Below are 26856 nucleotides of genomic sequence, written 5' to 3' on the forward strand. Positions count from 1 at the left end.
GACCAGAATTATTCCGGGCTTAAAAGGCATGTCATATGCAGACAGGCTAAAAGAATTGAATCTGTTCAGTCTTGAACAAAGAAGACTACGTGGCAACCTAATTCAAGCATTCAAAATTCTAAAAGGTATTGACAGTGTCGACCCAAGGGACTTTTTCAGCCTGAAAAAAGAAACAAGGACCAGGGGTCACAAATGGAGATTAGACAAAGGGGCATTCAGAACAGAAAATAGGAGACACTTTTTTACACAGAGAATTGTGAGGGTCTGGAATCAACTCCCCAGTAATGTTGTTGAAGCTGACACCCTGGGATCCTTCAAGAAGCTGCTTGATGAGATTTTGGGATCAATAAGCTACTAACAACCAAACGAGCAAGATGGGCCGAATGGCCTCCTCTCTAACCGTCAAGGAGAGAATACAAGATAGAGAATAACAAGACTGTATTATTATTATTATTATTATTATTATTATTATTATTATTATTATTACTACTATACTTATTTCCTCCGTCTCCAATCCCGTTCTCCGCTCACCGAACACCCAACCGCCAGTATGTGACAACGTGCATCTATATATACTATTGTGCTGGGATTCAATTACCAATTAATTATTCACTTGAATCCCAGCACGTGAATTAATAAAGTGCAATTCCCCGTGCTCACATATTACTACATTTTACTTGCACGTGAAGTGCTGTGCAATCCTCATGCCTAAATACACATATACATTTTTAAACACTCGTGTTACACAGACCCGTTTATATCCCGTGTACCAATGTCTATACACCAACATTTTAAACACACCACACGCAACACATAACAGATAATATACACAGGGGCGGGCACTTTGTTACACCACCAAAACATCGTTATGGGAAAACAAGTACCAGAGCCATCACAAGGGAGAGAAGAACGGCAGCATACAAGGGACGCCTAGCCCTGCCTGACCAAGGTCAGTGGTGCGAGCGTGCAACCTCAAGGACCCTAGTGCCCACAGAGTGCAATGAGGGATCTATCAAATTCAAGTGATAGAACCTGGAAAAAGTATGCAGAGTGCCCAGCTAGCTGCATCACAAACCTCAGCCATGGAGGCACCTCTGAAGAGGGCCTATGATGTAGCCACACCTCTCATGGAATGTGCGGCTACCCGCCCAGGTGGGGGTAAGCCAGCACCATCATACGCAGCTGAGACTGTGTCCACAATCCAATGTGACAGTTGCTGCTTCGAAAAGGGCTGTCCCAATGTCCGTTTCCCATGGCAGATGAAGAGCTGGTCAGACTGACGCAGCGCGCTCGTCCTATTCACATAACATCTCAATTCCCGAACCGGGCAGAGAAGATTCAACTTCCTACCCTCCTCCGAAGCAAACGGTGGAGGATGAAAGGACTCCAGTTCCACAGACTGATTCACGCGGATGGCTGAAACCACCTTGGGCAGAAAAGCAGGGTTTGCACACAGCGACACTCTGCTACCATCATCCCAAATATGCATGTAGGAGCTATACACAGACAGCGCCTGTAGCTCACTAACCCGCTTACGGAGGTGAAAGCCAAGAGGAAGACTGTCTTCATGGAAAGTGCTTCAACTCAATGGAGTATATAGGCTCAAACAGGGCCTGCGTGAGAGCCTCCAGTACAATCTCAAGGCTCCATTCGGGGAGAGTAGCCCTCCTAAGAGGGCGCAACCGCCGAGCGCCTAGGAGAAACTGGGTAGCCAGGAAATGTGTGCCCGGGGACATTGAGTCAACAGGGCATGGCAAGCAGAAAAAACCTCTATGTTTACCTTCAGTGTGGAAGGTGAGGAGATCTCGGCAAAGCGGGATCTCCCAAGGCGGGCGGGCTATTCAACAGCTGGCACAGGGTTAAGAACCAGATTCTCCTGGGCCACCTGGGGGCCACTAGGAGAATTGATGCCTTCTCTGACCGGACCTATTCAAGAAAGGCTGGGAGTAATGGCAGAGGCGGGAATGCGTAAAGGAGCACTCTGGGCCATACGTGGGCTAGGGCGTCGACACCAAGTGGACTGCTGCAGCGTTGGAGGCAGTACCACAGGGGGCAATGTGTCATCTCCGCCAAAGTGAAGAGATTGACCTGTGCCTTCCTGAACCGTTTCCAAATGCGCTCCACCACCTGAGGGTGGACACGCCACTCCGATGGATAAGGACCCTTCCTCGAGAGAGGGTTCGTCACCGTTGGGCCCAAGTCAAAAGCCTGAAGGCAAGGCGATGTAACCCTAGGGACCGAAGGTCACCCTGGTGGTTGACATACGCCACCACTGATGTGTTGTCCGTGCGTATCAATGCATACTCATTATGCACCACGGGTAGGAAGTGCTGGAGGGCAAGGAACCCACCTGCAGCTCCAGCATATTGATATGCAGGGGCATCCAGCGGCCTGACCAGGACCCGCTGCCTCCTGTGCCTTCGCAGACCGTGCCCCAACCTGAGTTGGAGGCATCAGTCGTCACTACCCCGCAGCTGGAACTACTCCCATTCAGACTCCTTGGCGCAGGAGAGAGGAAGCCCTCCACCAGCGCAAGGCCTCCAAGCAAGATACACTGTCAGCCGACGGTGTCTGTCACACTTGGGATGCTGGTGGAATGCATTGAGCCCAGCCCGATGGCTGATATTGCTGTGGCACAAGACAAGGGGCACCCTCGATCCATGTAGAAACAGGGAGAGTTAGTGGTGGAGAGTTGCTACTCTCATCCGACAGGTAAGATTGCTATTAATTGGCTCTAGCATCATTGAGGGTAAGACCCAGTCTCAAATAGATGCTTCATCTCAAAAAGCTGTGTGGGCCACTGCTCCTTCCTGCGACTGGGCAGATCAACCATTTGTACAGGCAATTCATCACTCTATCACTTGCCGCCGAAAGGGAGCGAGGGTGGCTTCCACGCATTTTGAAACGTGAGGGGGTAAGGAGAGGCCAGATCACTGCACGGAAAACTCAGGACGCTCCCCTGTAAGGCGGAGATACTTCCTGTGTGCTGGACCCAAAGGAACGTGGAGCTGGTTCTTTCGGTCCAGTGTGATAACCCATTCAGCCTGGAGAGCCACCGTACAACTCAGCCGTGTATTGAAGCACTCAGGCACCGAGGATCGGGGACACCAAGCGTTACTGACATGCTGTGGCTCCAAGCACCGAGGCATGGACATGTGAAGTCAACACAACCCAGGGTAGCGCATAGCATACACCGGGGTGGATACACAGCTCGAGTGAATAAAAGTGTACTTTTTTTTTTTTTTTTTTTTTTTTTTTTTTTTTTTACTGCAAAGGCAGTACTAGGATCAAAATACAGGCTGATACACACAGCCATTTGGCTATGGGAGAACACATTCCCCATGCCAGATGGATGACCAAGCACACCAAGTAGGCAGACTTAAATAAGCCTGCTGATTCAACTCAACAGGGTCCCAGTAGAGGAATCATGCTGCTACTACTTTTTCTTTTCAAACTGCAAGGCAGTAAAGAAAAACACAACAGCAATTGTGAGTGTAAAATAACAGTCACCAGGGCAGTGTGTGCGACTTTTTTTTTTTTTTTTTTTAAATAAACAGCATGCCGAGTAGGCAGGCTGAAAACAAGCTGGCGGATTCAACTCAACAGCAGGACACAGCTGGGTTCTCGTGGATGAATCACAGTTATTATTTACTTATTTCTAACTGCAAGGCAGTAAAGAAACGAATACACACACACACACGGCACAAAGCAGCAAGAAAACACATGTACACACACCCAGCAGCAAAGTAAAATAGCAGTCACCATGGCAGCGCGTATAACTGTTTTTTTAAATTTATTAATTTTATTTTTATTTTTTATTTTTTAAAACAGCGCGCCAAGTAGGCAGGCTGAGGCAGTCCAGAAGAGTCAACTCTACAGCGGAGCACAACAGAGGGGTCCATGGAGGATCATGCATCTCTTTTTTTTAAACTGCAATAGCAAAGGAAAACACAAAACAGCGAGCGCTGTAAGGTTTAAGCAGATTGCAATCGCAAAGCAATGCAGGTTGTTATAGAGAAAAACAGTAAACACAGCGTAGTGGCTGGACAGGGGTTTCTAGCCTGGACTATGTGCAGTCACACGACCGGGGCAGCGCATAGTCTACAGCGGCGTGGAGTCCCGTCTACAGGCAGAGGCAACGAGGCACTCTTGCGCTAGGTCTGAAGCAGAGGCCAAGCACTGTGTGCACTGCGTGCACCGTGCCGTACACTATGTGCAGAGTACTGTGCAGCACCGGCGCACTAGCCTGTATCGGTACAGCGAGTCAATAAGCACCGTAGTACCGAAGTAACACGGGCTGAGTCTCACGCACCGCGGTATTAAAAAAACACCATAGCAGCTATGCACGGTGCCTACCCTGACCACGTGCTCACACACCTGAGCAGCGCGCAGTGTACAACAGGGGGACAAGGCCAAAGCTGCGGCGGGCGATTGACTTTGCAAAACAGTAATACAAAAACAGTAAATATTACAGTACAGATGGGGGAGAGCACATTGCTTGATTGTAAGACCTACACACATGGTGAAGGCCAACGCAGCCTGCGTACGTCTCAACAAAGAGGAAGCCTCAGTGAGGAGTATATGGCTGGTCCGGCTGTAAGCAGCCGCGCTGCAGCTAGTCATCTGCGCAAGCACGGAATGCACAGCTACAACCAAAACAAGGCCCGACCTGAGGCCCGCAGGCAGCTGGTGGGCTAACTTGACACCCGGGACAAAGCAGGTCCAGCCCCGTGGAGTAACAGCGCTTTCCCAAGCAAGAAAAGGTGTAAAAACACACACAATTCTTAACAATAATACTTACCTGAAGACGACTAAAGACGACAGACAGAGAGAAGCAGCCTGACACGCGGAGCGAGAAGGTGCTGATAGTTAAAAGCAGAATTAAAGCTACAGTCTACGAATTAAAGCTACAGATTCTGGGAAAGTGGCATAGCCTACTTTCAGCACGAAGTGCAGGGGAACCTTCAGTAACTCACGCAGCGTTTTTTATGAATAAAAAAAGGGCTCAATTACGTTGTGTCCACATCTTTAGAACTCTTCGCTTTTCTGAGGTTTCCCTGCGGGACGCACTTTATGTGCACGAGTATCTTGTGTGACCGAGGGGAGGGGGCCTATCGGCAGCTTTGATAGAAAGAGCTCAGTGACACCTACCAATAGGCAGGCGTATATCCCATAACGATGTTTTGGTGGCCATCTTCGAATTGAAAAGGAACAGCAGTTTTTTATTTTTTTTATTTTGAGTGTAGTTATTATTAAGGCCATTGGATGTCACTAATGAGCCTGATCGAAGACTTTAAGCAACCATTTAAAAGGAGAAAAACGGAAGAAAGAAACAGTGTCCAGACATCCATAGCCACCAGAAGACCACGGCGTAACGCTGCAAAAATAATAATAATAATAATAATAATAACTGATTGCCTGTTGAAAATGATACTGCTAAAAGAAATGATGAATTTGAAAGCTAAGTTGTACCTGGCGATTAAGACTAGTTTTTTTCAGAGTGTTGGAGAGGAGGAGGAGAAGGAAGAAGATGGCGATGGCGACGGTAGGTACAATACACTCTACCTGCATGGAAAAGTTCTACCGTTATGACGTATGAAGTTTGTATAGTAAGTATAGTAAGTTTAATATGTAGGCTTTTCCATACATTAAGTGTATGTTTCAACTTTGTAACTACCTGGATACTTAGTCTATTTTCATAAACTGACCACATGCCAGTTTGCAGCCTGTGTAATGATCCTGCATACAGTTTAGTTTTGGTCTGGGCTAAAAAGTACATGGACCCAGCATGGTTTTAACTGTCGATATGATATACCTAGTTATTGATCATATTACCTTGATAGCACTAAGAACGCTGTGCATTGATGTCTTGTAGCCTGTCTTCAATATTTATAATGTTAATTGTATCTATATGAACATTTGATTATAACAATGTTGCCATGACTAGAAGCTTCACTTCGCAGTCTACTTCAATCGCAGGTGTGGTTCAAAATAAGGATTTTTAATTTAATCAGTTTGCAAGCCATTTTAAACCGTTATTAACATGCATTTAACATCAGCGTACTGCTAAATGTACAATACAATAACTAGTCGGTATAATAATGTTATTGTAAAAGAATAACCAGATACGATGTTACCTTATCTTGTGACACAGTGTAATGTATTGCATGTTTTATCACCATACGACCTAATTTTAATAATAGATGGTGTTTTTTTCTTGGTCAATAACAAATACAAACAGATAGTTATCTATTGTTTTTCTATTACAAATCGCTAAACATATAAAACACAATGTACCTTATTTCAATAATTCTGAAAAGAAATATGGCAAAATAAACACCAATAACAAAGTGGCTTTATTTGCTCTCTTTCAAGTATACTTTAAACTGGCAGTAGTTTAACATAATGGCTAAAGGAAGAATGTGTCTTGTACTGGTCTTGGGTTTAGAGAAAGTGGAAATGGTATATATCGTAACACATTGTTTTGTTGTTGTTTATTAGTAGCGGGTCAGCAGAGTGTGTGTACTGGTAATTGGCAACAGATTACAATTGGTGGTACTTAAAGTTTTTATCATAATAAACTGCAACCAACATTAATTAACATAAATAACAAAACTCTATTCCAAATAATAAAACAACTGGGCACTGGTCAGCTCTTCTGTTCTGAGAGAATACTAATCAACAGCTGTTTCTTCAAACTGCTGGAGCCCTGATCCCAAATGGTGGCAATCATTTTTTCAGACAAAGATAAATAACTTTTAAAAGTTGCGGTATAATAGTTTAATACTCCTAAAACGTACTCCTCGATTTGAAATGAAAATGATAATATAAACTTGTTTAGCAAATTTGTTAGGAGACAGTTTTGCCAGTAAGTAACTTTCCCTGTGTTTGAAAATGCCCTCATTTTATTTAAAATCCATTTGTTGTATTTTTTTAACATGTGTGAAGGAAAGGTTAGTAACTTTTGAAATATTTTTGGTTGTTCACACCTCAGATGCAGGCTATCCACAAGATTAAAATATTATAAATAATATTAAAATAATACGAATATAAGTAATATATAATATAAATAATACCTCAAACACGCAGTATTACTGAGCTTAAGGTAAAGAACTGCTGAAGTCTGCAGCCTCTGGAGAAAAAGGGACAGATGGCGCAAAATAAAGGCAGATTAAAACTGAAAAGAATGAAGTTGAACAAATTATTCATAAACAATAACGTCAAGTTATATACAGATAACACGCCATGCAAAGAGGAGACAAAATTGTGCTGCTCATATTTAATGCCTCTGCATTTATCTACATTGTTGATGTGCCAGTGTCACGTGAGAGGGGGGAAATTCATTAATAAGAGACTTGGGGTTCGGTGAGCACTGTTAACTGGCCACCCCTTCTTAAAATGAATTGCAGCTATCTTTTAAATAATTTGCACATATCTACTAAGGGTCATTTAAAATATATATTTGGTTCAGTCAAATTCATTTACAGATGCCTTGACATTTTATTTTTGGATGTCTCAATGTGAAATTGCTGTTAAAAGATATTTTAAGATGGCTTAAATTCATTATCTCAACAATGAGATATTAATAATATATTTAAAGATATCTGAAAGCAATGCTGTTCACTTGCAGATATCTGTAATTTGCATGATCTTAAACTTACTAAGACATCCATTGCAAATTATACCTAACATTGAGCATCCTGTTCATTTTGAGATATCTGTAATTCATTTTATGATATCATTAAATTACATCCTGTTCAAATATCTCAAAATGAACAGATCTCGGACACACACCCTGTAAAGTGCAGCTGTGGAAAAGTTACAAGTTGTCCTCTGTGCAGCATCTTCAAACTGGGGACTAGTTTGTTCTTTTAATATCACATTTTTCCCAGCTTGGTAAATTACTTGCCATGGTGGCAGCGTTTGATATGTGTTTGCCATCCTTGATGTCTATATCTACATAGGCAGTTGATCATGTTTGTCTTTATTTTCAGGATCAAAGTCTCTGCAATCTGCTGGTGGGAAAGAGGCCCTCTATAAGAAGACTTCCATCCTGCTTGCTGTGATCTGCTGCCTTCTGGTTTGCATCATCATGGGCCTCAGTGTTCTGTGTAAGTATCTGTGGGATCTGTAATACATAATCATGGGCCTCAGTGTTCTCTGTAAGCAGGGTTAGAAACTCCCGCTTACCCGAGTCAAATTAAATCTGATGAGGACTAGTTGATGTCTGTGTCTTAGTAGTCCTCTGGACGAGTAATTAAAACAGATGTACACATGTACTCCCATGTTCAGTCTTGCGTTAAATGTAGGAAAAGTTTTTAACGAGGTGTAACAGTGGTGAATAAGCATTCACAATGCTTACAAATTTGTGTTCTCCCTCTGCTTGGGATGTGAAGTTTTACTGGACATTATATTTTACTGAAACACATTGTATCTTTTTGAAGTAAAAACGTTTTTAAAAAGATATACATGGTTGCAACACCCCCCCACACACACACACACACACACACACACACAAGAAGGGAGAAAAGATGTGAAAGATACGGTTAGCCATGTTTTACTAAACAAATTAAAACTAATAAATAAACAATTACCATAAAGAACATTAATGTAATATGTTGCTTAAAACATAAAACAATATATTCATAATAAAGTTGAGAGAGTGTTTCCTTTGTCATCCCTTCTGGTGCTGTCAATTTATAAAATAAAAAAAAATATATATATATATATATATGAACATAAGAAAGTTTACAAACGAGAGGAGGTCATTCGGCCCATCTTACTCGTTTGGTTGTTAGTAGCTTATTGATCCTAAAATTTCATCAAGCAGCTTCTTGAAGGATCCCAGGGTGTCAACTTCAACAACATTACTGGGGAGTTGATTCCAGACCCTCACAATTCTCTGTGTAAAAAAGTGCCTCCTATTTTCTGTTCTGAATGCCCCTTTGTCTAATCTCCATTTGTGACCCCTGGTCCTTGTTTCTTTTTTCAGGCTGAAAAAGTCCCTTGGGTCGACACTGTCAATACCTTTTAGAATTTTGAATGCTTGAATTAGGTCGCCACGTAGTCGTCTTTGTTCAAGACTGAACAGATTCAATTCTTTTAGCCTGTCTGCATATGACATGCCTTTTAAGCCCAGAATAATACCGGTAGCACTTCTATGTACTCTTTTTAGAGCAGCAAAATCTTTTATATATCGAGGTGACCAGAACTGCACACAATATTCAAGATGAGGTCTTACTAGTGCATTGTACAGTTTTAACATTACTTCCCTTGATTTAAATTCAACACTTTTCACAATGTATCCGAGCATCTTGTTAGTCTTTTTTATAGCTTCCCCACATTGTCTAGATGAAGCAATTTCTGAGTCAACAAAAACTCCTAGGTCTTTTTCATAGATTCCTTCTCCAATTTCAATATCTCCCATATGATATTTATAATGTACATTTTTATTTCTTGCGTGCAGTACCTTACACTTTTCTCTATTAAATGTCATTTGCCATGTGTCTGCCCAGTTCTGAATCTTGTCTAGATCATTCTGAATGACCTTTTGCTGCTGCAACAGTGTTTGCCATTCCTCCTACTTTTGTGTCGTCTGCAAATTTAACAAGTTTGCTTACTATACCAGAATCTAAATCATTAGTGTAGATTAGGAATAGCAGAGGACCTAATACTGATCCCTGTGGTACACCGCTGGTTACCACACTCCATTCTGAGGTTTTTTCTCTAATAAGTACTTTCTGTTTTCTACATGTTAACCACTCCCTAATCCATGTACATGTGTTACCTTGAATCCCAACTGCATTCAGTTTGAGAATTAATCTTTTGTGCGGGACTTTGTCAAAAGCTTTCTGGAAATCTAAATAAACCATGTCATATGCTTTGCAATTATCTATTATCAATGTTGCATCCTCAAAAAAATATATACTCAGTGCCTATAGAAAGTCTACTCCCCTTTGAACTTTTTTCACATTTTGTTGTGTCAGTGCCTCAGAGTTTCAATGAGGATTTTTTCCACTTGTCTACACGCCATACTCCATACTGTTAAGGAGGGGAAAAAAGTTTTTGTTGAGAAATTTATATATTAAAAATACAAAACTTAAAGATCTTAATTGGATACATCTCCACCCCCCTCAGTTAATACTTGGTGGAAGCACCTTTGGCAGCAATTACAGCTGTGAGCTGTGGGTCTAGGTGGTGCCATATACCTTCCACTTCTTAATAATCGTCTTGACCGTGCTCCAAGGAATATTTAGGCCTTTGATATATATTATTATACCCATCCCCTGATCAGTGCCTTCCAACAACTTTGTCCCAGAGTTCTTTTGAAAGTGCCTTGCTCATGGTTGAGTCTTTGCTTTGAAATGTACTACCCAGCAGAGGTAACCTACAGGAACTGCTGAATTTATCCTGAAATCATGTCAATAACTACAATTTAACACAGGTGGAGGCCATTTAACTTGGTGTTTGATTTTGACGGTGATTGGTTACACCTGAGCTAATTTAAGATTGCTATTACAAGGGGATGGACACTTATCCAACCAAGCTATTTCAGTTTTTATTTTTAATTTACTACAAATTTCTAGAATATTTTTTCACATGGACGTTGTGGGGTACGATGTGTAGATAAATGAAATGTATATATTTGAATGCATTTTAATTCCAGGCTATAAGACAAAAGGTGAACATTTTGAAAGGGGGTGTAGACTTTCTGTAGGCACTGTGTGTGTGTATGTATGTATATATGTATATATATATATATATATATATATATATATATATATATATATATATATATATATATATATATATATATATATATATATATATATTATAGGTAATATATAAATATTCAAAATGGTGTCTTTTGTTAGTTTCTAACCCTGTCTGTACGATCTGTAATAAATCATTCTGAGTGTTCTTTAAGTATCGGTAGCTGTTACATTTTAAACTAGGGGTAATAGCCAATGCTTTAAAACCACGTTTTCATGAAGCCGCCATAAACCCCCAGATGCAGCTGTTATGAAGAGTCTGTGGTAAAATCTCCTTCATCACACTTGGTGATGTGAGATAAAGCATCCATATATCCTGACATTATGATGTATTCTATAACTTATGCTTAGGAGGTCCTTGCAATGAGTTCTTTAGGGTCCGTCCAATGTTAAATATCCTGCAGGCGACTGGCCCTTTAGCTCTTTTTACTCGGGCACTGTGAGAGAGCCCTGCTTGCAATACATCATTGGAAAGTGGAGATTCAGACCTTAGGTCCTACTCGTGTATTTACAGTAGGTGACCATATTAGGAGAGCTTTGAATGAGAGTGTTTGGAATGTTGTTGCTGGGCTGGAGACAGACCTGCCTCGGTGCAGTGAACAAACATTCCACACAAAATCTTTACAAAACAAGAGAAATGGCCACATCGAAGGCACAAGGATCTATTTTCCGATAAATATATTTTGGGGTTTTTTTTGTGTTTGTGGATCAAATGCACAAGACCAGAGCTGTTAAGGGTTATGTTACCCTGGTTGCCACCTTGCTGGCCATTCAAGACACATTGAAAAGCCCCATCTTGTGCCACATGATCAGGGTGCCTCGGACGAATAATTTTGAATTTTTTTTTTTTTTTGTTTTTGTTTTTTTGCTTTTGGTCCCATTTGTATATGAGGCCTTAATTAATTTAGTTATTTAATTTGAAATCGACAATTGTTTTTTACTCATTTTATCCCCAATTTTAAATGCCCAATTTTAAGCCTGGCTCACCGCTGCAGTCTCCGTGCTGACTCGGGAGAGACGAAGATGAACACACGCACCCTCCAAAACGTGTGCCATCAGCCGCCCTATTCTTTTCACTCCGCAGGCCTGCCCTGTAGCTTTGAGATAGCTATATGGTCGGAGGACCACACCGCTTGCAGGCAGGCCCGCTGGCGCTCGGCCAGTCTACAGGGGTCGCTGGTGTGTGGTGAGCAGAGGACACCCTGGCCAACCTAAGACCACCCCATCCGGTTGGCGCTCAGCCAATTGTGCGCCACCCCTGGGAATTCCCCTCCATGGCCAGCAGTGGAATAGCCTGGACCTGAACTGACGACTTCCAGGCTATAGGGCGCATCCAGCACGCCTTTACTGGATACATCACTCGGGAGACCCAATTCCTTTATTTTTTATCAAATTTGTTCAAACTTTTTTTTGTTTTTTTTGTTCCATACATGTTGAGGTTTCGTTGTGCACTGTCAGATTTGAGCTGACCATGATAAAATATTTTTTTACGAATAATAAATGTGCACTTTTTTATGGAAGCCTAGTGTGTGCACATTCATTTCATATGACATGTACCTATAACCTTTATAGTTAGTTATAGCCACAGATCTAACAACAGTAAACCAACAAATATTTCAGTCCCTAAAGGGTTTAGATTTAAAGTGTGACAAGTACAACATACTTGCATTAATGTTTTTTTTTTTTTTTTTTTCTCCTAGCATTACAGCTTTGTGATTGTGGAGATGTCTGTAAGTATGTATTAGAGTGTGTGCATATATATATATATATATATATATATATAAAATAAGACATACAGACATGCTCAAATTTGTTGGTACCCCTCCACAAAAAATGAAGAATGCACAACTTTCTCTGAAATAACTTGAAACTGACAAAAGTAATTGGCATCCACCATTGCTTTTGATTTTTTATTCAACATAATATTGTAAATAATAAAACAAATGAAAATGGCATGGACAAAAATTATGGGACCCCTAACCTAATATTTTGTTGCACAACCTTTAGAGGCAATCACTGCAATCAAACGTTTTCTGTAGCTCTCAATGAGACTTCTGCACCTGTTAACAGGTAGTTTGGCCCACTCTTCCTGAGCAAACTACTCTAGCTGTCTCAGGTTTGATGGGTGCCTTCTCCAGACTGCACGTTTCAGCTCTTTCCATAGATGTTCGATAGGATTCAGATCAGGACTCCTAGAAGGCCGCTTCAGAATAGTCCAATGTTTTGTTCTTATCCATTATTGGGTGCTTTTAGCTCTGTGTTTCGGGTCATTATCCTGTTGGAGGACCCATGACCTGCGACTGAGACAGAGCTTTCTGACACTGGGCAGTACGTTTTGCTCCAGAATGTCTTGATAGTCTTGAGATTTCATTGTGCCCTGCACAGATTCAAGGCACCCTGTGCCAGGCGCAGCAAAGCAGCCCCAAAACATAAGAGCCTCCTCCATGTTTCACTGTAGGTATGGTGTTCTTTTCTTTGAAAGCTTCATTTTTTCGTCTGTGAACATAGAGCTGATGTGACTTGCCAAAAAGCTCCAGTTTTGACCCATCTGTCCAAAGGACATTCTCCCAGAAGGATTGTGGCTTGTCAATATGCATTTTAGCAAATTCCAGTCTGCCTTTTTTATGTTTTTCTTTCAAAAGTGGAGTCCTCCTGGGTCTCCTTCCATGGAGCTCACTTTCGCTCAAAAAGCGACGGATGGTGCAATCAGAAACTGACGTACCTTCACCTTGGAGTTCAGTTTGTATCTCTTTGGCAGTTATCCTTGGTCCTTTTTTTTTACCATTCGCACTATCCTTCTGTTCAATCTGGGGTTGATTTTCCTCTTGTGGCCGCGCCCAGGGAGGTTGCCTACAGTTGCATGGACCTTAAACTTCTCAATAATATTTGCAACTGTTGTCATAGGAACATGAAGCTGCTTGGAGATGGTCTTGTAGCCTTTACCTTTACCATGCTTGTCTATTACTTTCTTTCTGATCTCCTCCGACAACTCTCTCCTTTGCTTTCTCTGGTCCATGTTCAGTGTGGTGCACACAATGATACCATACAGCACAGTGACTACTTTTCTCCATTTAAATAGGCTGAATGACTGATTACAAGATTGGAGACATGTGTGATACTAATTAAAAAAACTAATTAGTTTGAAATATCACTATAATCCAATTATTTATTATCTTTCCTAAGGGGTACCAACAAATGTGTCCAGGCCACTTTAGAATATCTTTGTAGAATAAGCAATAATTAATCTCTTTTCACAGCTTCTTTGCTTTATTCTAGTACGTACCAAAGGCATGCAAGTATACATGATAAAATAGCTTTTAATTTCATCACTTTTCAGGAGGAATGAAGCATTATTTAAATGAGCTGTAAGGGTACCAACAAATTTGAGCACGTCTGTGTGTATATGTGTATATGTGTGTGTGTGTGTGTGTGTGTGTGTGTGTGTGTGTGTGTGTGTGTGTATATATATATATATATATATATATATATATATATATATATATATATATATATATATATATATATATATATATATATATCTATATTATATAGATCGAACAGCTTAAGAATGTCGAATTCTTATGTATTATACTATTATTATTATTATTATTATTAACAATAATAATAAGTACTGACTTTTAAAATTAATTCCTGTCATTTTATTTCCTTATAAAAACTCCCACAAGCATCCCGCTTTGGCTCTCCCTCCCAGTACTGACGTGTGTTCAATGTCACTGGTGTTCCGTAGATTTAAGTGGAGTAATGCTGTGAATGGGAAGTGTAGCATTGAAATATCTTCAAGCAGAAATCTGGGAAACCATTACAATGATTCAGTGTTCTCATAATGTGTGTGTCTTTCATATAGGAAAATGGGAGGCTTGCAGAATGATGGCAACACATAGTAATGAGATTTTGTATAATTATTTAGTTAGCTTTGTGTACTTTAAAGAGATTAGTGTGCACACGTGCCTAATGAGAAGATCTCCGGGGGGTTGTGTAAGATGTGTCCTTTCTCTCAGGTTCCAGGACATCTCAAGAAAATGGTGAGGAGAACAGCAGCCCTATTCCAGTTGGTCCTGAACAGGAAGAGAAAGTGGATGAAGTCAGCACAGGCCTGCCCACACTCTCCAGCTTCACAGGGAATTGCTCTGATATGGAGTCCCTTTTCTTTGAGGCGGTGTTTGGGAGCAATATCACAAAAAACTGCAACAGTAAGAGTCACTCCACTGACCAGTCTGGCAATGTCGTTTTCTTTTAGTGAATGTTGAGTTGATGAAAGAAGGGGAAGTGTCATTGGTTAGTCAGGTCCAGTACTGAAGCGGGTACCATGAGTGGTTATGTGTAAGTTACTCACATGCATCCTTGTTTCTTATTCAATAGGTCAGGTGTGTGAATTGTGTTTGAAGGACTGGATGCTGTTCAATCACAAGTGCTACATGTTTTCAAAGGATATCATGCCCTGGAATGCCAGCCAGGCTCAGTGCAGATTAAAGGGAGGTGACCTGGTGAAGATACAGAGTGAGGAGGAGCAGGTAGGAGAATGATCCTTGCTGTCGCAGGCCAGGGAGCTGATGGAGATGTCTGGACAAACGTTTGCATGTATAATGATCCTTGCTGCTTGTCCAGCCTGTCTGCAAGGTGGTACCTGTCTGTCTATGAACGTATGGGTTTTTTTTAAGGTTTGACTATTTTATTTAATTGTTTAATTCAGTACTATAGGCTACAGCAGAAGACTGTTCCTCATGAAACATTGGTAAAATGTGAAGTCTTGGATTTAAAAGCACCTGCCAACCCAGCACCTATATCAATCCTTGATTTAAAGCCTGTACTGTCTGCTGTCTCGCCCATTGTGAATGAAACATACAGCTTTTGTATACTAAAGATCAACATGTAGTATTCTTTGCATGCATAACATTTGTTCTAGTATCAGTTTGTAGTTTATCCATGAGAGATGTTCATCTGCCAAAGTATTTGATTATGAGCACTAATACAGTGACCTTTTACTGTGCTTCAAACCCTTGCAGTACATCTGCAATCTGATGCCCTGGAAAGTTAATAGCAGTACTTGTATAGCATGCTTTTTTTTTTTTTTTTATTGCGCTGAAAATAATTGTTAATACTTTCTGAAAGCACCCCTCAGCAGAGCCACACCCACCTCCAGCACTGAGCAGCTGGGACAGGTTACATTGTTTGGGTTCAAAACTAATACACTGTTGAAACCTGTAGAACAAAGTGGAGTACAAAACCAAAGCAGACCAGGTAGAAAAACACCTGGATGAATTGGTGGTGTAACTAGAGACCACATTAAGAGTTAACTGCTGTTCAGTTTTTAAATGTAAACTTCACTGTAATGCACATTGGTATGTACATTTCAAAAAGGTATTAGATAAGGCAAGATGAAAAAGCTTGCTGAATTGGGAACAGGAATATGCTTTCACTGTGCCACTGTGATTTATTATTATCCATTACCAGTGCTGGGTAATACACACCTTGGAGCAGCTCGGGATCCCCCAAAAAACATGGCTTTACTTAACTTGGAAGTACCGGGAGATGTTTTGGTTGGTTTGTATCTTAACTGCTGCAAATTCTTGTTTTTTTTCACATTACAATTTGAAGGAAGGACTGGCTTGTTGTGGTTATATGTGTGGATATAAAGCAGGCTTTATTAGAGGAGGAAAATGTTTCTGGACAGGACATACTGTATGAAATTCATAGTATAGTCAAATTTATTTTTATCCTGACATTTAAACTCTTTTTTTGTTTTCTTACAAAACCTAATATCTGTGATAAGCATTGGAAAATGTATTGATTTTGTCATTGCTGTCATTACTATTAGTACACAACTGTACTGTTGCTAGTGTGGAGCATTTAATTAGCTTTTTAGCCCGATCAGTTAAAGTAATTTCAACGTGAAAATATTAGTCTGCCGTCCTATTTGTGATAACTGGATAAAGTTTCATTTTTACTACATTCGCTGCATAGAGAAACAGAGGTTCACAGTTGAATTAGTTGTGTTGTGTATCAGTAATGTGGAACCTCACACATTTTGGTTGTTACCATGGAAATGGCCTTACTGTTTCTTGTTCCCAAGTCCTGTGAATAGGCCATTCAGTATTGTGTATTGTGCACTGAAAGAGTTCATATTCCAGCACAGGCTTATGTTACCTTGGCAGCCAGACAGGAATTTGATCGGAAGGGAGAGAAAGGGAGGGACGCAGATAAACAACTTTTCTATTTTAAAGTCTAGAACATGTTGTACTCTTCCTGCCACACAGATGTAAACACAGATATGTAGAGCAGTGGCCATATTATATCACAGAGACCTATAACCCACATCCGCACATGTACAAATGTCAGACAGACAAACAGATGCCTCCATATACTGAATTCTGACATACTATATTTATTACAAAATGTAAAAAAAACAAGTTAGAAAAACGCAACAGCTGTTTAAAGTGGTGATAGCAACTACAAGTGCCCAAGTAATTGGAACAACCTTGTCAAGCATCAGGCAAGTACGCACAATTGGAAAGGTGCTGGGGCCCAACATTCACACAATTGTTGCTTCTAACTTGGCTTCTTTTTTTTGATCGCGAGATAGATTTCACTTCTTTTTTTACTTAGTCAAATAATGAATAAAGCGAGGGAAAGATTTATTAGAGAATGTGTATGGTAAATAGGCAAACAAGAGAGGAATATAAGAGAATGAAGACTTGAAAGTAAAATAATGGTAGAAGGGACTTTTGGACAGTATTGAACGTGTAAACATTGTTTTATTTTAGTTGTAAATGTACATCCATGAGTGGTGAAATCAGTATGTCTGTTTTGGTAGGTATTAATGTTGATGTTTTCATAGGTAAAAAAAACTACAATGTTATGAATGATTAAAAAAGTACATATGCATGTCAGTGCTAATGGGTAGCATACTAACATTTTAACACTGGGGAAAAAAGTATATATTCTCCTTGTTATATAAGTGTTATGAACTTAGGCTAATGCAAGGCATTTGCAAAGCATTCAGTCTCTTCATAAACGACCATATCCATGTCCTTTGCCTTTCTTGGCCATGGTTTGACTTGCATGCACCCATTTTCCAGTAGCACCAAGAGACGGTGTAGTCCCTTGAGCGGACGTTTCTGGCCCGCTCCTTTAAACACTGAGGAGAACGGAGCATGGATTTATTTTTTTTAATATGTTTGGCCATGGATTTTGGACAAAAGTTTAAAAGAAAAAAAAAAAAAAAAAAAAAAAAAAAAAGGTGACACATACATACACTTTACAGTATTTTCCATTATGCCTGTGCATGGTAACCATTCATTTTCCAGTTTCGAACCTCAAACTACCACTTTGTTTTGCAGACTTGAATTGCTTTAAAAAAAAAAAAAAGCTTTTTTCTTTTATATTCAGTGTGATTGATGTGGCACTTTATAAATTATGATTGATATATGATATACTATTGATACTAATGAGAGCAAAACAAATACAAAAGAAAAACAAGGAAACCACAGATCTTTCCAAGAAAGCTGGGAGTCTTTGTATTTAAACGCTGCAATAACAGTTCTGCTTGTGATCCACACTAATTTGACATAACAGGTGATTTGTTTGCACTGTGCAGAACCTTATTTTCCCCCATTGGTGCTTGAGTCCCGGAGCACTCATGGAATCACCACCTATGCACCTATGATCAGTGATTAAAACCTGGTTTTCCAACAAACTGATTATCGCTTAACAATACTGTATCGGCATAAGAAAAGTGTGTTTTTAAAAAATTTAAAAACGTGTTACTGTTTATAAACAAGAACCCGTCTTTATTATGAATATTGTTGTGTTTTAAGCACCATACTACAATAGTGTTTATTATGGTAATTGTTTGTTTATTAGTTTTAAAATGTTTAGTAAAACGCGACCTATTGTTTGACCTCGTTAGTACAACCGGCCCCCTTTGCAATGATATCATCAGTCAGGTTCATAACAAAGTATAAATCGCCACATTTTTGTAAAATGACTTTACACTTTCTAACGATGCAATGCGTTTCAGTAAATACAAACAATAAACTTCACATCCCGCGCAGAGGGAGAACACAAACGTAAAACACCATTAAGTGTGGCTGGCATTGCAAGGGAGATGACGGGAGGTTTCACAGTTCCGATCGAGTCACAGTTTTCTAAGCATTATTTGTGAACGCTTATTCACCATTGCTACACCTCATTAGAAAATTGACTTTGTTGCAATTCTAAGTGATTTAGTTTTGCCGCTGCAACGTGGTGAAAACAGCAAAACTTTGGAGCTGTATAGAGACAAACAAGTTTTTCAATATAACCATACATACAATCGCCTCCCAGTCGCCTTGAATTATAACCAACAATAACATAGAGATATCTCCCAGATAGTCTTGTCTTTCATGCCAGCACATCCCCAGTGTTTTGTCTGGTGGCCGTTGTATAAGTTCAGTGTTTTATCTTCAAGATATGCAATTAAACACAACATGCTGCTGCTGCATGAATTATAAGGATGTGACCTTCAGTTGAAGAGGTCTCTGGTTTGAGCTGAGTTTCTACAAACGTAAAGAACAAAATTTTACCCCAAAATACGAACCAAATGTAAATAACAAAATCGACAAATCTTTATTTTATAATTTTTTTTAATAGTTTTTCATCAAGTTGAATGTGACTTACACTTTTCTTTATAAAAGGTAACCGTTTTGAAATGACCTTACCTATTTATGAAACTGTTTTTAGTATAGTGGTAGTGACTACCTTAAAATAAAATTTAAAGAAAAAAATGAAAATATTACGTGTTCTAGTACTTGTAATAACTCATGTTTGCATTGTTGATGCAGTATACAGTGTAAATAACACAGTAGTGGCTAACTGTTTTTGAGCATTTTTTTCCTCTGGTAATGGAATCTCCAAATTTTAGGGTTGGATTTTTGTTTTTTGTTTCATGTTTTTGCACAGTGTGGAGTGTTGTGTTTACAGCAGCCGGATACTTAAGTAGTTTTAGGTTTGTGATATAAATCGATTTTGAAGTGAATTGTTTGTTTTTGTTTAAAATATTTTGTAATGTACTTTAGTTTTTAAAGAGCAAGTAGGGTTCAGAAAAAAAATTGCATAACATTCCCACATGTTGCTACAGCTGTTTAAATACCGTACCTGTAATTTTTTTACACTTCAAACGTTAAAGTCTGTTTCAAAGCTCTTTTCAAAATGTCCGCTGATAGTGTAAGTATTATTGCCCACATTATCAAACAGGTAACAAAGCAATAATGGTCCATGATGTGGTACGGAAAAGTCAGAGCACTTGAAGTGATTTAGAGACGGCTCTCGAATCCCAGTGCACTTGAGCAGACATTTTGAAAAGAGCTTTTGAAACTCATTTTAAAGTTGTAAGTGTAAAAAAATTACATATACGATATTTAAACAGCTGTAGCAACACGTGGGGACGGGTAACGAGTTGTAGCAACACGTGGGGATGGGTATCACTATATTTTGTGGAACCTTGCTACTTACTCTTTAATACTGACATTAACAGGAGCAATGTTGAATGGGCTGGACTATAACATAACCTGTAACCATGGCAACTTTCACTTTTTTGTGTTTAGAAATTCATCTCAAAGACGGCTCAAAAGAAGGGTGGCTTTTACTTCTGGATTGGATTGTCTGATCAAGCCGGGAAAGGAGAATGGCGCTGGGTGGACAACTCCCCTCTGACAAAAGGGTGAGGATTTCAAAAAAATTGGAAGAGACCAGTTTGTATATCTCATCTGACAAATTTGTAATAATTTTCTGGTATACCTCAGGACCTAGAGTACTCTAAAAGGCCAAACAAACGCCCCAGCGTTGTTGCAAATCAAGTCCACCCACCGATGCTGCCCTTGTCCTCTGATGGTAATGGCTACTTTCAAGACAATAATGCACCGTTCACTGTGCCAGAATTGAGTCGGTGGTTTAAGGCTCCAAAGACATTCGTTAACTTGATCCTCAGCATACCTCTCTGCACCAGTTGCATGAAATATTAGAACATAAGAAAGTTTACAAACGAGAGGAGGCCATTCGGCCCATCTTGCTCATTTGGTTGTTAGTAGCTTATTGATCCCAGAATCTCATCAAGCAGCTTCTTGAAGGATCCCAGGGTGTCAGCTTCAACAACATTACTGGGGAGTTGATTCCAGACCCTCACAATTCTCTGTGTAAAAAGGTGCCTCCTATTTTCTGTTCTGAATGCCCCTTTGTCTAATCTCCATTTGTGACCCCTGGTCCTTTTTTCTTTTTTCAGGCTGAAAAAGTCCCATGGGTCGACACTGTCAATACCTTTTAGAATTTTGAATGCTTGAATTAGGTTGCCGCGTAGTCTTCTTTGATCAAGACTGAATAGATTCAATTCTTTTAGCCTGTCTGCATAGGACATGCCTTTTAAACCCAGAATAATTCTGGTTGCTCTTTGCACTCTTTCTAGATCAGCAATATCCAAGATGAGGTCTTACTGCATGCATTGTACAGTTTTAACATTACTTCCCTTGATTTAAATTCAACACTTTTCACAATGTATTTCTGAGTCAACAAAACTCCTAGGTTTTTTTCATAGATTCCTTCTCCAATTTCAGTATCTCCCATATGATATTTATAATGCACATTTTTATTTCCTGTGTGCAGTACCTTACACTCCTCTATTAAATGTCATTTGCCATGTGTCTGCCCAGCTCTGAATCTTGTCTAGATCATTTTGAATGACCTTTGCTGCTGCAACAGTGTTTGCCACTCCTCCTACTTTTGTGTCGTCTGCAAATTTAACAAGTTTGCTCACTATACAAGAATCTAAATCATTAATGTAGATTAGGAATAGCAGAGGACCTAATACTGATCCCTGTGGTACTCCACTGGTTACCACATTCCATTCTGAGGTTTCTCCTCTAATCAGTACTTTCTGTTTTCTACATGTTAACCACTCCCTAATCCATGTACATGTGTTTCCTTGAATCCCAACTGCGTTCAGTTTGAGAATTAATCTTTTATGCAGGACTTTGTCAAAAGCTTTCTGGAAATCTAAATAATGAGTGAATGGATTACCCCTGAGACGCCTTTTACTATGTGACAGTGCTTTAAGTAGTTCTCTTGATTTTTAACAGCATATGTAATAAAGCCCAATTGCCAAACAGCAATTAAAGGCAACTAAATAACGTATAGATTATAATGACTCAAAGTATGTCTTCATTAGACATCTGTAATATAAATACATTTTTACATTAACATACCCTATTAAATACAGTACGTACCTCCCAGTCCTGTTATACATTCTGCTACAGGAAGCCTTATAAATAATGTAGTACAGAGTAGATGTTAAATCACTGAATGCCATTAGTTAAGTCAAGTTAAAACAGCTGCTAGTCAATGTGTCTTTAGTGATGATTTCATCCTTTTTGAGGAGTGCATTTGGTGGAGCAAGCTGTAATGGTTTGTTGTGACTTATTGGTTCATCTGTATTATGGCTGTGCTGTTCTCTGCAGGCAGGTGGATGCTTATATTGTATGTGATTATTATTGTACCTGTGCTGTTCATGTAACTCAGTCTTTTAAAATGTCCCCAAACAAAACTCTTTATTTTTTCAAATCTCATTCATGTTCTGTTTTGGTATCGACCTGCTTATTAATGTTAACCACAGCAGTTTAAGTAAAATAATTGTACTATACTACAAGATGGATTATGTGATCAGTCATTTTTAATCAGTTACTGGAATAAATGATTACACACCTATCCCTAGTCTCCATTGCTCGTCCAAGCGACTGAGGTTTTGTGTATCATACTATGTAGCCAAACTGTGTCATCATAGCCAGAAGGTATGTGCAGGGAAGAAACCAACAGAATGATGTTCTACAAATCAGTCTGCAGAATTAAATGAGAACCTTGCACATGTTTTGGGGGGCTGGCGACGGGCCTGATTCTAGATTTAGTTTTTTTTGCTGACACAAGAAAGTATTTCAAAATCCCAGTCACGTTGAAGCCAACATGTTGATTTTAAATAATATACATTTCAAACATCGTAAGCTGCAGTTCAGATACGTCATGTTGTTAGCACACGGATGCTTACGATAACGTTTAAGAATGTAATGTTTCCTGTTGCATTGTAATGTGTTCTGTAAACATTATCATACCTGCCTTGACTAACAGATCTGCCCTTGCCATCTTCGTTTGTGGCGATGATGATGATGATCCAGAATGAATGTACTGTCAATCTCATGAGATTTGTTGTATTCATTGTACTTGATTCTGGCCGCAAAGTTTAGACACAACATGATTCTTGGCAATAAATGTAACTGATGCAATACAAATCCAGAAAGACCACACAGTTGAATTTAAACATGTCGGCACAGGTTGAATTACATCATTAAAAACTTTGATCAGCAATAAACTGCTCTGCTTAGCTCTCAGGTTTGAAATATAGATACTACAACTAACACCGCCACTGCAGTTTAAATTTTTATTTAAAAAATATAGCAGTGTACCGGTACAGGGGTTCCTGTATCGATAATCTGATTTTATCATGAGAAATATCGATGAGTCACAAATATTGAGAAGGTGGGACCTTCATTTTCACCATATTAAAGTATCCATTCAGATGTTACTATAATATGTGAACCTTCCTTCTCCTGTGTTACAGATATTGGTGGCAGGGTATTCACTCTACTGGCGATGTCAGGCAGTGTGCAGGCGTGAACCCCCCGTCGAATTCCTTGAACAACTGGGACCGGTCAGCCTGCGGAGCCAACAGCAGAAGAATCTGTGAATCCGCAGCTGTGCGTCTGATTAACAAAGCAAACCATGACAACCTTGCACGTGTTTTAGATTAGAGCTGGTGCAAGTATTTGAGGAAAATGCAACATGAAGTAGATTCAGAGGCAAATATGACCCTGTTAAGCATCATGCAAAATAATCTAGTAGCTTTAGATTGATTTCTGTCTTTTATTAAATAAAATGTAATCCATAACTTCAAACAAATAAATCAGATTCTAACACTTAACACACTTAAGTCTAATTAGTATTTTTGTTAGGTTTTACATTTTTACTCCTAATTACATTGGAGACAATAAATGTGATTTAATTGAATACTGTAATCTATTACCGGCATATAAATCCCTGAAATCTACAAAACCAATTCTGCTGTAAACCCCATGCTCCTGGTTACACTTCTGAGATTACTTTTGCTATGTTATAAAATAGTTTTAGTTTATTGGACTAGAGTGAAAAATGAAAAGTTCAAGACAGTAGCTTTCAAGATCACATACTGGTGCGTTTGGATATTGCATAGCCTAGTGGGTTTGGATATTGCTGTTTACATGCTAAAAAGGAATTTCATTACAAAAAAAAAAACTATTCCAAATATTTATGGTTTAAGCTTGAAGCCACAAAAGCTTAAACCAGATTAGGGTTTCAATGCAGATACTGAGATCTGAAGGGCAGGGGAGCAGTGAACAGTGACAATTTCTTTAAAAAACCTAAGCAACACCACCTCTAAGAAGTTCCACTGCATGATGTTGAACATGGAAACTAATTTGAAACCGTACTATTGCGCCGCTGTAATGTATAGTGAAAAAAAAAAAAAAAAAGTTCCAATGTTTTCACCACACTAGATAACTTAATATACCAATCCTACTCAAACCAAGTAGCCAGATCTCTGACTGTAGAAATTATACTTCTGCTACCAACACTGGATGGAGGCACTGCATCTGTTGCCTGGAAACCTGCTTTTAGTACAGTTTGAAAAGATTCTAAGGGGATGATGATCTAGACAAGATTCAGAACTGGGCAGACACATGGCAAATGACATTTAATAGAGAAAAGTGTAAGGTACTGCACGCAGGAAATAAAAATGTACATTATAAATATCAAATGGGAGATATTGAAATTGGAGAAGGAATCTATGAAAAAGACCTAGGAGTTTTTGTTGACTCAGAAATGTCTTCATCTAGACAATGTGGGGAAGCTATAAAAACAGGCTAACAAGATGCTCGGATACATTGTGAAAAGTGTTGAATTTAAATCAAGGGAAGTAATGTTAAAACTGTACAATGCACTAGTAAGACCTCGTCTTGAATATTGTGTTCAGTTCTGGTCACCTCGCTATAAAAAAGATATTGCTGCTCTAGAAAGAGTGCAAAGAAGAGCGACCAGAATTATTCCGGGCTTAAAAGGCATGTCATATGCAGACAGGCTAAAAGAATTGAATCTGTTCAGTCTTGAACAAAGAAGACTACGTGGCTACCTAATTCAAGCATTCAAAATTCTAAAATGTATTGACAGTGTCGACCCAAGGGACTTTTTCAGCCTGAAAAAAGAAACAAGGACCAGGGGTCACAAATGGAGTTTAGAAAAAGGGGCATTCAGAACAGAAAATAGGAGACACTTTTTTACACAGAGAATTGTGAGGGTCTGGAATCAACTCCCCAGTAATGTTGTTGAAGCTGACACCCTGGGATCCTTCAAGAAGCTGCTTGATGAGATTTTGGGATCAATAAGCTAATAACAACCAAACGAGCAAGATGGGCCGAATGGCCTCCTCTCGTTTGTAAACTTTCTTATGTTCTTATGTTCTTATGTTCTTATGATGTAAGGATACGTGCAAAGTGATTTTAATGGTGCAGAATCCCCACAATGCCGTAAATCGTGTTTAGCAGCTTAAAGTATTATTTTACTGGTTGCTAAAAATGTTTCGTATGTAAAGAATGGTGTTCACCTGGTGTTCCGTTTTCAAATTTGCACTTTGCCATCATTGATCCATTAAAATTATGTTGAAATGCATTCAAATGAAGAAAAGAGCATGGAATTGGGTGGAATCTGGATACTAACCCTCCAAAAACTTTACACTTCTACAAGGCGCAAACCATTGTAGAAGAAAGTAACTAAAAGCACACACCTGCAGAGACTGCTCCCTGGCTTCAGGATGTCCACTGTGATGCACTTTCTTATGCGGTGACACTTGGTTCTTGTTGAGGAGAGACAGGAACACGTTTGGAGGAGAAGTGCAAGACAAAGAAGACCTTGCCTATTCAATCCAGGGTCACTTCGTTTGGGATGTTTGAGGATGCAGTGATAAAGTTATCGTCTCTCCACAGGTCATCCTTGAACTCCTAACTGAATTGAGGGATGAGCTAGACCGCAGCGTCAATCTGGGACCACTATCCCTGCACATGTGAAAGTGCTGTGTTCTCTGCACTAAGCCTCTGGTTCTTTTCAGACCACTGTTGAAATGCCTGGACAGATGGCACAGTCCACCTTTTCTAGAGTGCTAGGCAAATTTCTGAATGTAATGCTAGAAAGGGCAGGCTAAAACATAATTTCCTAAGAATATTAGTGTAGCTGATGTTTGCTGAGGCTTTTCCAAACAACTGTTTCATGATGAGTGACCTCAGCCGAAAGGACTCCGCTCCTCAGCAAACCTTTCTTTTCTGTGTGACTTGAGGATTTTGCTGCCCTTCCTCTGACAAAATTTATTTATTTTTTTAATTTGTATTTTTGTGCTCCACAAATGTCGTACAGCGACTACTGCTCTCTGTACTCCTAACTCTGCCACTAAAAGACCGATGCGCTCATTGAGACCCTATTTATCATAATTATTTCTGCGCATTGAGTAATTACATAGGGTGCAGAGCAATTTGAATTTTGCATCCTCAATTATTTGCACTGTGCATCACCCCTTAGATCTCTTATTTTGCACAACACAAAGCTATGGATGATAGATATAGTACATATAATGCATTTTATTTTAACTGAATTACAACCATGCAGTAATCTGTTTACTTGTTACATTCCAATCATTGGAAAGAGATGATAGTGACAGACAGGTTACAAAGTGCAGGTAGAAACATGACAAAACAGGTGATCCTTTCAACTCTCATTTTCCTTCACAATACATTTTGGTAACACATTTATATACATGGCTACTAGCTATGGTTGCTGGTCTAGGCAACCAACATTTCAGTGACATCTACCAATCTAATTAATTAAAACATTAGGTTACAGATGTAACCCTGAAGACGACCACCAATGGATATTTTGGGGGTATAGCTTGCGTTTGGTAGGTATTTCTCAG

General features: G+C 39.4%; 1 protein-coding gene across 2 annotated transcripts; it reads left to right on the forward strand.

Annotated features, from left to right (window-relative positions):
• The first annotated feature begins 5308 nt into the window (after positions 1 to 5308).
• Positions 5309 to 23787, forward strand: LOC121330009 (C-type lectin domain family 9 member A-like). 2 transcript variants are annotated; one of them, XM_041276205.1, is made up of 7 exons: positions 5310 to 5545; positions 7995 to 8111; positions 12473 to 12502; positions 14792 to 14983; positions 15153 to 15304; positions 20375 to 20490; positions 23428 to 23787. In XM_041276205.1, the coding sequence occupies exons 1-7, from the start codon at positions 5428 to 5430 to the stop codon at positions 23615 to 23617; spliced, it is 915 nt and encodes a 304-aa protein (XP_041132139.1). In that variant the 5' UTR covers positions 5310 to 5427; the 3' UTR covers positions 23618 to 23787. The 2 variants fall into 2 exon arrangements, with proteins under 2 accessions (XP_041132140.1, XP_041132139.1); XM_041276206.1 differs by lacking the exon at positions 12473 to 12502 and having other exon boundaries at positions 5309 to 5545.
• The last annotated feature ends 3069 nt before the right edge of the window (positions 23788 to 26856 follow it).

The sequence above is a fragment of the Polyodon spathula genome, chromosome 17 (assembly GCF_017654505.1).
Source record: "Polyodon spathula isolate WHYD16114869_AA chromosome 17, ASM1765450v1, whole genome shotgun sequence".
NCBI lineage: Eukaryota > Metazoa > Chordata > Actinopteri > Acipenseriformes > Polyodontidae > Polyodon > Polyodon spathula.

Excerpts from the sequence above, each read along its gene's own strand:
- LOC121330009 (XM_041276205.1), top strand. The coding sequence starts at position 5,428 with ATGATACTGCTAAAAGAAATGATGAATTTGAAAGCTAAGTTGTACCTG. Across the intron at positions 5,546-7,994 it reads AGAAGATGGCGATGGCGACG|GATCAAAGTCTCTGCAATCT; the intron begins GTAGGTACAATA and ends CTTTATTTTCAG. Across the intron at positions 8,112-12,472 it reads CATGGGCCTCAGTGTTCTGT|CATTACAGCTTTGTGATTGT; the intron begins GTAAGTATCTGT and ends TTTTTCTCCTAG.